Here is a 13,400-nt window from a genome sequence, read left to right on the forward strand (position 1 = left end):
CTGACTCCACACGTCTAAAGTTCAAGCAGAGCAGACTCTTTGAGAAGTCTGAACCAGGTGGAGAACTACAGGAAATGTTTGTAGAATTACATAAAATATAAAACATCTTAGAGCTGCATGTTCTGTGAAATGAAGATGAACATTTGGATCAAGTTTAAGACGCACTAGCTTTGAATTTTCTGGTGGGAAATAGAATAAAAGAAATAAAAAAAGAAAGGCAGTAAAAGTGTCCGTGTGATAGACAACAGGAATTGAAGAAAACATCTGGCAGACAAACAGCGTGTAAATGTGAAGTGAACGCCTCACGCTCTCGTCTGTCTTCTGGCCCCCGTGGACTCGGAGCGAGATGGACGTGTGACAGACTTAGCCTGCAACTCTCAAAGTGAAACACACGACAGAAGGACGATAAAACATCAGGATAGTTGAAGTGAAGAGCCGTGCAGACTGCGATCCAATGAACCAGCGGACAAACAGCAATGTGCAGAGTCGCTTTACAAGTTGTGCAAATGTTTAATCGTTTGTCTTGGCATGAAGCAATATTCAGTACAAATAGGACGAAGTGTTCTTTACAACGGGCGTGACAGTAATGTGAGGACAGAACACACAATGTCAGGCTCACTGAAGAGGACAGAGCCTCTCGGTGTTCTACAGTACAGATGTGTTAACGCAGCGCTGACTCTTTACACGTGAAGCATCCTGAGATGAAGCAGAGAGCGTTCCACTAACTGAGTCAATATAAAGATACGTGTTAAAGAGGTAAATGTGCTGACTCACTTTAAACTGCAGGTGTCGACAGGCGTGCAAACAGTAACGTAATGATCATCGTTCACAATCAGTTACAATAAAAATGCTATATAGTTTACACATGTGCTCTCCAGGGTCACTGCTAAATATATTAACACATCTCTTATCAAGTCATCATCTCAATCATCAGAGCAGGAAGAGTTTCAAGTATCTTATAAAGTCCCCTTGTAAACAAGCTATATGGCAGTAGACAACTTTTCACCTTTAAGAAAATAAAGTTTTCTTAATTGGTCACAGTAAAAGGCAGATGAAGATGAAGTTGAGATGATTCTTTGAGTCTTGCTTCAGGCGCAGCTCTGCTCCTCACAGCTTCTCAGCTCCTCGCTGAGTCTTCACAGACTCCAGCGGCATCTCGTCCGAAGTGTCCACTGCGTTGTCGAAGGCCTGAGATTCCTCCTCTCCATGCTGGTGCTTGGCAAAGTTCACAAAGACCTGATGAGGAAGGTAGAACAGAGTAAACAAACAGACATCGGGCTGCATGTGAATGAGTCAGCAGGACACGGCCATGCGAAGCGGCGAGCAGCTTGACATCTTTGACCGGCTGAGACGGAGAATAAAACAATCTCTTCTCTCTGTGATGCCCGTTTAATGTTGGGAGAAATCAATGGCAAGGCTTTCATGTGGGTTTCACTGTGTTGTAAACAGTGCAGGCTTTTTATTCTCTTTAGCATTAGCTGTCTGATGTGATAAAGACTTTTACTCCACAGGAGAAAGCCACAAAGAGGCTCATATAAATGATAAGAGCATTGCCTCTTCATTCAGTCAGCGGCTGTGTGAGCATACAAGCACACGTGAATCTCTGGATTGTATTAAAAATCTCAATGGAAGAAAAATAAATACGAAACGTCCAGACCAATTCAATCAGAAAGTACTCAGACTGCTTATGAATTAAAATCAGTTACAGCGCCAACAACTGACGAGGACAGAGAGTCAAACACGTGAAGGAGCAGGGAGCGACACTAACAGACGATATCATCTGGAGGATACATTCCGCCTGTTACTCACTGCTGCGTCACATCCTGCTCACAACATTACGTCCTTCAGGAAACATCTCAATTAAGGATCGTAATTCCTCTTTCTCCTCTTCACATCCAGTTTAGTTTACAAACTCCGACTCCAACGTCACAGCTGGAGCGGTGTCCTCCTCACAGCTGGAGTTAAAGTCCGGCTGCAGACAGTGATGAGCAGCGGCTGCTTTGTCTTTGCAAAGTGTTTAAACTCTGATTTCAGTTACAATCAGTAATTATGCAGACGCAGATTACGATCCTGTGTTCCCTTCAAGGTAAAACTCCATGTCCTGTTTATTCAGACACTTTCCTCTTCCTGGTCCCTCTGTATGTAAAGCGCCCTGACCTTAAAGCATGTCGACAAAGAGAAGCTGCACACCTGCGCTGTAAGTGAGAACGCCTCAGGCTGCAGTGTGTGTGTGTGTGTGTGTGGCAGAAGATTGACAGGAGAAACAGCCTCAGCCTGCACACGTCTCTATCGCTCTCTGACCTGCCGCTGCCTCTCAAAGTGCTGAGTCATGCTCTGCTTTCCTCACAGTCGAAGCTGTGTATGTTTCCACCTGAAATCAGAAGTCTGTATTTAAGTGTCTGTGAAGGTAAACAAAGCCTCTGTGACTGAGGTGACCACCGCGGTGGATTCATGCCCTGCCGGGTGATATGACTTTCTCATAAAGCTCGCTCTCTATAATTAGCCAGCCATCCAGTCATGACCCGAGCGTCACGCACCAGAGCTGCTGAGTGGCACTTTCTTAATAACACATGGATACAGGCATTAATTACACTGCAGACGGAACGTCTGGGTGTTTGTTTGATGCCCGTTGAGGCAGAACAGAGGAGAGGAAGGACGCAAATCACCCAATTAACCTCTCCTGCATCAAGGGAGTCCGTGCAGATTGTAAGATATTTTTACATACATGTTCACGCAAACTGACTTTCAAAGGTTCTTTAGTGTCTGTGAGTGTAAGAGTGGACACACCTGCTGAACCATGCATCATAATGAGCACATGCAGGCATCATTTAAACAAGAAGTAACTGATCAGTGAGCAACAAGCTGTAAATACAAAAGGAAAATCTGTACATGCAAAAATATTAATCTGGAGTTCTGCGTGTGCTTTTATTATAATTAGATAATTGTGACTGTGACTCCTGATGCAAACAGGGCTGTCATGTGTTGTGTGCGTACATTCCTTTTCAATATAAGAATAAAAAGACACAGAGTAGAGAATACTTAACGTACACTTTACAAAGTCACATTTTCTTTCACGGGCGGTGTTGGCCGTCAGAGTTAACGCCTGCGCTGCAGCGGGTCGATATTAATTGTAGTGCAGGTCTGGTGTTACACTAAAGGTCAAGGCTGCTCTCTATAAATCACAGCTGAAAGGTGACAGTCTGGGTCTCCACAGGTTCTCCCCTCTGTGCTGCAATACGCTGACCTCCTGCTCAAACTATTTACAGACTATCTGCTAAATATTGACCAGCGCAGAATGTGGGGCGATTACAGAACAACAGAAATCAAGCAGAGTTCTGCTCATCATCCTCCACAGAAACCAGTGTGACTGTAAGCCGCGCTAAATGAAACTAAATGAAAGCATTTAGCTTTTAATACGTTCTCCATGTCTTACTGATAGGCTAATTGCCCCCTGAAGGGCACATCCTACTTAAATAATGCTGGAAAAGATGGTTTTATCTTGAATTAGGGTTATTCACGGGGGTATCGTGTGGGATTCTTTATATCATTTGCTTTTGATACAGCAGGTCCACAGCACACGTAACAGCACAGAGAACTCCCCGTGTCTCCTCTGTCAGGGTTCTGAAGCGGGCCGATGACCTGTCTGGATACTCAGAGGTCGGCCTCACCTCGCCTGCTCCTCTAATGGCACGCACACACACGCACACACACTGCTCTGAGCGCCTGATTGCATCAGCTCCCTGGGGCCATTTGGAAAACACAAGGTGAAGCCAGCCCGTAACACGCAGAGCTCACTTTATCTCACCAATGGCTGCAGGAGCTTTTTATATTAAGAAAAACTCGGCCCAGATCCTGATCGATACCGGGCGCTGCCGGCTGAACTAACCCCACAGACAGTTCCAGCTGTGAGTCTGAGAGGACAACCGTAGATGTTTAAATGTGATCCTGCACTGACTTCAACTGAGAGCACTTAACATGCTGAATGCATTGAGTGATGAGCTAATGATGTGTGAGTCTCCACAGAACAACAGCAGGTGAGTCTGGAGACAGTCGGCACACGTTCGGCTCATGGCCCCAATGGCGCGTCCTCTTCTACGAGCTTCATTCACAGCGGTGACATTCAAACTGATGGCATTTACTGCGTTTGTGCAGATGACACTAATATTATTAGTATTAAAGTATTAGTAGTTAGATTCAGTGGTGCTGCGGAGGATCATTTCTGACTGTGATCCAAACATTTCAATAACTGCAGAGCGTTTAAATTCACAGCATGTATTTATCAAAGCAAATATTCTGCTTCAGTCCATATGTGGTGTTGACACTTTCCCTGCAGTTAAGTACTATTCTCTGCTGCTCACTAAGAGAGGCCGTATTAACTTACAGCTCCATTCATTACATTTATTGAACCACAATAACTAAAACATTTTTTCTCCATTTAGTTATGACATAAAATGTGACGACAGACGTTCGAAGCTTCAGTCGAAAAGCTTGGAACGTAAAAAACATTCAGTGCAGCCCTAAAACTGATGTTTTGCTTTTAAGAATAAATGATTAAACGACTCCGCTCTCATGCTCAACTCAACTAGAAATACGATCGGCTCTGATACAACATTTAAAGGAACATCTCCCACTCTGCGCCGAGAACAAACCTTTGGAAATAAGCACGTTTCTACCATTCAAAGCAACAATGCCGAGGCGCAGCAGGACGCCGCTCACACTATGGATCCTGTGCGTGTGTGTGTGTGTGTGTGTGTGTGTGTGTGTGTGTGTTGTGCATGCTTTGTTTTTAGCCCTCACAGCCACAACTGTGCAAAGATTGTGTCGTGTGTGCGTGAAGCCTTGCCAACATGTTTTGCAAATATATTGCCTCCATTTCTGATGGTAGACATGAAGATGAAGGAAGATTATATAATAGATATTGCTGCTTTGTGCGGCAGTAACAACGGAAGGGAGATGAAGAGATTTACGTCGATTGATTTTTTCACCGTACCTTGGAGGATGATACTCGGGAGTATTGATCAAAGGGACAGTATGTTCTCTCTACGTCTGCTTCAGAGGATGCACCTCATATTACCAACGCCATGCAATTTATACATAATAAGCTGACATGCATCTTATCGCACCCTGAATAAGTGGAGGCATCAAAGTGCTGTCTGTCATTTTTCACTTACGGTGATAGAAATGGACCAAGGAAACTGTGATTGAGATTCACAGCCGGCCGCTGGTCTAACCAGCTGCTGTGGGCAGTAGTCCCTCAGCAACAGGAGGGGAGACGGGGGGTGCGAGCTGGCTAACTCTTGCGTCATTTGAGGACAGTAAAGTTTCTCAGGAGAACACAAAAGTATTCTCCCCGTGTCCCCCCCTGGAACAGTCTGCTCTTTATTTGCTGATGTTGGCACAAGGTTGTGATTACTGTATGCATTATATCTCTCACGCAGTAATGTAACACTTCCTTCACTGAGGGCAGACGTTATGGAAGTACAGACGGTGCAGTGAGCTCAGGTGGGTCTTACCTGATCCAGCGTGGTCTGGGACACAGAGTAGTCCTCCACCTGCAGCCTCTGCTGATGGCTGGTGAACTGGCTGAAGATGTGGGCCAGCGCTCCCTGTATGTACGGGAGCTGATACTGCAGCGTGTTGTGATGCTTCTCCTTCAGGACGCTGCCCGGGAACGACTGCTGGACGAAGTCCTCCACCAGCTTCAGCGCAGGAGGAGATCCCCCGACCCTCACAATCAACGTGTAGCCGTCACCAAACCTGCAACAAACAGTTGAGTTTCAGTGCACAGAAACAGCCGCTGACTGATCTAACGTGATGGATAATAGAGAAAATATAATCTGTCTCATATTCCCATCATCTCAAGTCTGACGGATACACTTTTCAACTTCTTCAAGTAATATTTCAAAAAACAATCTCCTGCATCAAAGAAGAAAGCATCGACTGGAGTCAAGCAGAACATGCGAGACAGAAATGCTTCCAGACGACGGCTGATATTAGTTTCCATGTGTGAATACAATGAAAACCCAGAGAGTCAGAGCAGCTTCCTGCTGAGATCCAAAGGTTATTAAAGACTGACTTCTTGTCCACGACGCAGAGCAGACGGCAGTGAACACGGTGACCAACAGGCACCAAGAAGAAGAGCAGAATAAAATGTAGTGGAAATGTTTTGAACTTACTGACTGAACAGAGACAACAAGAGAAACAGAAAACTTCTGACGAATAAAACACTTTCAAATAGTTACGCTTCTCTTTGACTCGGATTAAAATAAAATGCACAGACTCTAGTAAAACGAAACATTTGGACGAAGACTAAGTAAAGTCACAGCTGACACAGTTTGGAGCATTTAAGCAGCTGGTAGCAGATATTTCTCTTTTACATAATTATTGCTGCTTTAACAATCTGAACATAAAAAACTCCTTCATTATTGTTAGTATATGATAAGCAGCAGCTACAGCCAGGCTCTGCTGCTATCGCTTTACAACATAAACAATAGTCCTGGACATAAAATATTGTCCCAGATGAAAATACGCCGCAGCTAAGCTCTTAAGCTAATTAGCATTCTGCCTCTCCCCTGTTGTATGCTACGTCTGGTGAGCACCGAATAAGACTCTGTGCCTTGTTGTTCTGTCGTTAGCACTCTCATGACCCATTGTTTTCCGCCTAATTAATTCCCTAATGTTGAATTTACTGGTAGAAATGTCCATTGTGGGCTGGTACGGCGCAACATGCACCGAGTCACAGGCTCCCTTAGTGGCAATTAGAGATATGCTGAATAAACTGCAGGCCTGCAGATCCCACAGGGAGGGAGAGAGGAAGTGAAGCTGGCCTGAGCAGCACAATGAGGAGCCTACGGGTCGCAAAGTCCTCCAGTTAACACATGCCGCTTCGAGTAACAGCCACAAAGCAAGAGCAGTGTAACTTTGCTTACCGTGTGGGAATGCTTATCTAATATGAATGTACATTAATAATGAACACGTGTGTTTCTAATGCAGCCGCGGCAAATCACCAGGCAGGTCTGAACGCTGCTCGATTGGAAAGTCTTGCATTAAGATTGAGAAGCAGGAACACAACTTGTGATTAGCGGTCAGAAGTATGTGGACACAAACCCACGGGACTCACAGGTCACACATGGAAACTGACGCTCTGCCTGAGCCTACACTGATATCAGAATACACATTCATTTAGCCCGTCTATAATGTTATGATGCCAGCAGCACATGGAGCAAACATCTGGTCCCTTTGAAGACGTCAGGTCTCCTGAAGCTTTCATCTCATTCGATCTTAAACAACGCTTTCACACTTTTAGCTGATCCAGAAAGTGACGACCCTTAGCATCAGACACACAACAGCTGAGGGAACGAGGAAGTCTCGCTAAGGTTTGGTGTCTAAATATACACACGTGTAAACTGGCTACAGTGTTCGGGGGATACAACAGATAAGGTGCAGCAACGACTGGACTCATGCTTCACACAACACATGGAGCCGGCCGCACGGGGAGGATCTGAGAGCTGCACTGTGATCTCCTCAAGGGCTGCACACCCCAGGGATCCAAAGGCTCCCCGTGAAGACGTGCAGTACACATCGTGTGGAGACAACGATGGAGCCCTGAAGTATCGGCGTGTTAGAGCTTCATTAAGCAGCTGCCCTTTTAACTGTCCTCACGCTGACCCTCGGCCTCGCATCAGATGCTGCATCAGCTCATCGAGCATCTCTTTCAGTCGTCCATCAATACATCCCTGATATAACGCACAGATTTACCAATGACATCAGGGATAATAGGACTAATAATCATAACAGAAGACGCCTGTGAATGCATGTACACTTCAGACCAAGGAGGATATGATGATAGAGCCACACATGGAAATCTTGCTCTTATTCTCTACATATGGAGACGGCCTTGCTGGAGGTCTGCGCCCTCCCCGAGTGTCCTTCTACTTTCAAATAAAAACATTCAAGGGCAACCTTCACCAACAGTGGGCAGACGGGACACAACTGTGAATAACTTAAATAAAACTAAAAGGACTAAATAGCTGATCTCCATACATGCAGGGCTTCATGTACTGCAGTCACAACTTGCTTATCGGCTTTTATTTGCACACGCAGTCTTCCAACACGTTTTATATTTAGTAAAGCACAACTTTTATAAGATGCAGCAGACGACACAGAGTGTAATCAGACAGCAGCAGCACCACATCAAGCTTAATTCATCATCCAATCAAGACTATGACCATAATCCCCTTGTGTTTATTATCGCTGGCGGCTCAGGAAACGTGCTCCGTCCAAGGACTGCCGAGCTCAGACAAGATGCACAAATATTTTATTTTCTACAAAATCCAATAAGGCCAGGAGGCGTTGTGGCTGAAAGGTTTGGTGAAATGGTTTTGAGTTTACGTGGGTAATAAAAAGCTGCCTGTCAGTGACAGTAAAAATCAATTAGCTCCCCCTGCCTACCTCACCTGTACTTCCTCTCTCTGCTGCGACGAGGAGCTTCACGCAGCACTTTGGGAAAAACATCTTTCTTCATATTCATCGTTTTTAGTCAACAAAACAACTTCTTTCATGTTTGACAGACTGTCTGTCTGAGCTCTCCTCACGTAAACCCTGCCTGTGTGGGAGAGGTCGGCTCAGAGAGCTTGAAACTACTCATTAGCGTTTATTGGGCGGCTGATTTTAAAGCTGAAAGCAAGATATTTGCAATCTGGGGTTGAATATAGCAGGGAGAAAATATGGAGTGGATTAAGTCATGACTGCACCGCATTGTCACAAGTAATCCGTTGATAATATTTTACATTAGAGATATGATACAGCGGCTCCACGCTGTAATGTTCTCCCACCCTCGTCTGCTGAAGTCTTCCATGTAATTCAAAACAAACAGCGGCCACACACAGATAAGGCGATGACAGAAAGTAATTCTGCTGCTTCATCCGAGGGAGTCTGGAAAGGTCACCCTCGCCACTGCTGAACCTTGTATTGGTGTCCGTGTGGGGGGGGGGGGGAGGGCAGGGCGGAGCGGAGCGAGAGGTCAGTGAGACTCGCGCAGGCAGGTAGTTATCCTTAGTGCCTGGAGGGGGAGCTGGAGAGACGGCAGCGTGGACCTCCATGTGTTTCAGATGTCATTCATGTAAACGTGTGAAGACGAGCTAATGACACCGTTATGATCAGAACTTAAAATATTACAATCGTGTTATTTTACAGAAGTGTTGATGCAGTCACTCTGCACCTTCATGTCAGACTCAGTTGGAAGCTTCAATCGGACCTCGAGTGAAGATTACGTGTTCAAATGAAACCGTTGGATGTTGAACGCGTCCTGTGTAAAGTGACAAGTCAACATATTTACAAGCTGCTTGCATGCAAAGTTTGTGTTTTTAAAAGTAATCTCACATGAAGGCCGTCAGCAGCCTTTAAAATGATTACTGCAGTATTTACAAACGTGCACAGTTCACCCAATAAAAAGCCTCGAGCCATGAAGCAATCTCTGCAGACCTTGAAGATGTAGAAGCTGCAATAAGCCACGATAAAGGTAATGTCAATACACAGTCCCACGTGAATTCCTGCAGAACAGATTCTTGTCAACGATCAGTGAGGACGTTTAGAGTGCAGACAGACTCTCAGATATGCACATATACGGCATCTGTCTGTCCATGTTCCAGCCGTCTTAATTACACCTACGTTGCCGATGCATCGTAAACCGTAAAGAGAATTATTTTGTCCTCCATCTCCGCCGGTGACGCGCACTTTAAAGCCGTAAACTCTGCAGTTAATGGCACACCTGCGGAGCTGCCGCACGGTGAGCGGGAAGGAGTTTATTGGACTTCTTCGCTTCAACTTCAGCGGATTGATCCAAACTTTTAGACACCGCTCTTGTAAAAACTCACCGCATTACCTTAATGCATTAAAGGCACTTTACACTCCTCTTTTATATATCGGGACGCGCTTTAAGCGAGGGGGGGGGGGGAATAAGACTCCAGGCGTGTGCTGTGTACTTACTGCAGGTACTCTATGAAGAGGGGATATGAATGCTATCAATCAGGGGAAAATCCTGCATGGGCTCGCGGGTGGCCTCTCTAACTGACAAGATTATAGGGGAGCTTTGAAGCTGCTTTTATTGGTGCCTCCACTTCATTTGGGTTTACTTAACACCTGGGAGCTCTCATAGCAGAACACTGCTGTACTAAAGCACTATTTACAGCCTCCTGCTCATCTTTTTACTTATTTATTTTCCCCTTCTCTGTCAGACGTTCATAAACTCCTGTGTGATTGATTTGAGGGTCTCAATAACAGGATATTTTTAACAGCCACGGAGGAGGATAATGAAAGGGCTTCTTAAAATGGCCGCCCTACTGCTCAGACTTCACCGCCCAAACCGATTGTTCAGCCGTGCTCACATGCTGACTTGCCTCTCTCGCTGGTTAAATGGGCTATTTTGGCTGATTGGGGCTTGATTGATACACAGAGGAGGGTTGTTAAAGAAGGGCATCTCAGTGATAAAGACAGGGTCAGCTCTGAACTAAAGGGGGCAGCACTAACAAGCACTAGGATAGCTGCGTCGGACGCCTCGCCACCTGAGAGCAGCAGAGGCAGGAATAAATAAGGGGAATGTGGAGAGAGGGGTTTGAAGAGCAGGCGGTGGGGGGGGGGGCTGATGTGGGAGGGTGAGCAATAGGGGGTCAAAATGTAAGAGCTGCCCCTGCGGTGAGAATCTGCACTCCTTTCAGCGGCTTGTGATGAAAATGAGATGGAGACGTTGGGAGCTGGGAGGGGCACGGGGAAGAAGCAGCACCATCAGCCTCGCAGGTCAGCCGCTCACGCCGTGCGACAACAGCCCCCCCCCCCCCCGCTGTCTGATGGAACTCTTCCCATCCACAAACTGGAAACAGCTCGTGCATTTGTGACGATCAGATGTGGAGACAAACAGAACACTGGATGCTCAGAGTTTTACTCTGCAAAGCTGAATTGATGAGGCTCACACTGACACACAGAATGGTGGATCACGTGTGTGTGTGTGTGTGTGTGCGGGGGGGGGGGCAACATGGCAGCACAAACATGTGGTGAGATAGTGAGGAGAAAAGAAAACAGAGCAGACAGTCCTTAATTGCCTTTTCAGTCATTAACAGGGTCCCACACCTCATGAAACATTTATTACAGCGGGCTCTGAGGAGATAGTGACGCTTAATTAGAAATTATTCAAGATTGAAGAGAAGTGAGAGAAGGGAGAGAAGGGAGAGATAGCATTTCAGCAGCATGTAAATCGTCAGTGAGATCTGAAACATGGCTAAACTGGGTGTAGACATCATGCTTATCTGCTGCCTCTCACTCCACTGTATGATTCCCTTTCACCTGATAACATGTAGAGTGAAGTAGGACATGTGTTAACCCTCTCCTCCCTCCTCCCTTCACCTCCCTCCTCCTCCCTCACTCTTACCTATCCTGCACCACCTGCGTGCTTCATACATAATTTACACCACCCTGCTCCCCTGCAGACAGGATGAAATTGACACAGTGGTACTGTCTATTACCCCAATGTGTGTGTGTGTGTGGGGGGTGGGGGGGGGGGGCTGATGGTACCTCACTCCCACACTTTAGCCCCTCAACTGTCCCTCGTTCTCACTCCCTACTTCTCTCTGCACGGTGCTGAACGCCTTTTTATTTATCTCACATTCAAAGCTGTCTGTTGTCAACGTGTCAACGACGTCATCACCCAACACATTTCTTATTACTTCATTATCTGGATTTTATGTGTGTGGAAATAAAACATGATTATATAAAGAAAATGTCAATACATTTTGAATTTTGGACTTTAAACGCTGCAGTTATTGAAATGTTTTGATCACAGTCAGAACTAATCCTCCGCAGCTCCACTGAACAGTTTAATACTAATAATATCAGTGCAGCCTGATCTTGCACAAACACTACATTTAAACACAATCGAGCGGCAGTCAAGTGTTGATTAAGAAGCTGTACAGCTTTATATGGAGTACAGCTGGACTCACAGTGATATAACATTAACGCTCTGTTGCCCCAAATCTCCGGCACAACTTTCCTCCCCTCGTCCCAGGTGGATTGATCTTTCTCTCCGTACAACCATGGCCCCCATATATTCCTGTGTGTGTGTGTGTGTGTGTGTGTGTGTGTGTGTGTGTGTGTGTGTGTGTGTGACCACACAATAGAGCAGTAATAAAGTCAGCAGACTGTACCTAAGGTAATGGATCGGCCTCACGGTTACATGCAGGGCTCAGGCAGAAGTGCTGGTCTTGTGAAATGTCAGATAATATCAGATCACAGAGTTAGGGGCGGGGGGGGGTGTGTCTGCTCTGGAGACGTAACAAACGCACTAAGGGACATGCACAAAGTCTATTAAGGGTGTGCATAATGACAGGGAGGGGGAGATGGAATTCATGGGTCTGTAGAAAAACACATGTGGAATTGAGATCATGCAGAACGACCGGGCTGCGTGTGGGATAAACACGTCTCTTTCCGTCTGTGTTGAGTAAATATGAAGCTAGCGCATGCAGCTAGTTAGCTTAGCTTAGCATACAGACAGATAGCCGGGTTCTGACCAGGAAACACAATCCACCAACCAGCTCCTCTGAAGCTCTCCAATGATCACGTTACATATCTCGTCTGTTTTATCCATGTTTAGTCTTTATGCTAAGCTAAGCTAATTGGCTTTGAATCCTTGAAAGTACCAAAATGTTGAAGTATTCCTTTAATAATAAAGTCATATTGGAGTTCACGAGAAGTTCCACTAAAACCTTTGCTAAATGTCTTCTTTGTGTATCTCCCTTTGAGTCCTTCTTAGCTGCAGCAACATACATTCTTTCCTGAATCCTTTTCATTACGATACAAGAGCTCTCATGTTATTTATATACACTGTGTAAAGAACACATGACCTCGGTGGGAGACGAACCCAGACATACAGAAGAAGGACTCTTACCTGCTCTTCAGATGCTGGATGCTCCCGAGGCACTTGAAGCGACCGTTGACCATGATGGCCATGCGAGTGCACAGCGCTTCGCACTCCTCCATGCTGTTGGAAGTAAGCAGAAATAAGAAGTAACACCAGATCCTTGAGCGTTTACCAGATGACAGACATGTCTTTAAAAAGCTCTTTTCAGTATTATGAGAGTATTTCAGGGATGTTTGTCCTCATTCAAGCATTAAAATGTTCGGAACTCAACAACATCGATCACAGATGGTTTTCATTAAGAGGAATCAGGCTGTTCTCTGCTCTGCTCCCATCTCAACTACAGATCTTCATCCTTCATAAAAAGGAAAGTTATCGTCTTTGATCGCAGGACTTCTTCATGTTTTCATTTGGGACTCCCACTGGTGAAGCCTGTTGTTGAATGTTTGAGAGATCTGATGATGTTTGGTTTACGTCTGCAACATTGCTAATTGAC

General features: G+C 45.6%; 1 protein-coding gene across 1 annotated transcript in view; it reads right to left on the minus strand.

The window, feature by feature from the left end:
• Positions 1-496: 496 nt before the first annotated feature.
• LOC115023606 (ATP-binding cassette sub-family A member 1) overlaps positions 497-13,400 on the minus strand; it is a 148,416-nt gene continuing 135,512 nt past the window's right edge. The window contains 3 exon segments of the mRNA XM_075074151.1: positions 497-1,236; positions 5,514-5,757; positions 12,935-13,027. Coding sequence (XP_074930252.1) covers positions 1,108-1,236; positions 5,514-5,757; positions 12,935-13,027 — 466 coding nt within the window. The 3' untranslated portion in view covers positions 497-1,107.

This window comes from Cottoperca gobio, chromosome 18, assembly GCF_900634415.1.
Source record: "Cottoperca gobio chromosome 18, fCotGob3.1, whole genome shotgun sequence".
NCBI lineage: Eukaryota > Metazoa > Chordata > Actinopteri > Perciformes > Bovichtidae > Cottoperca > Cottoperca gobio.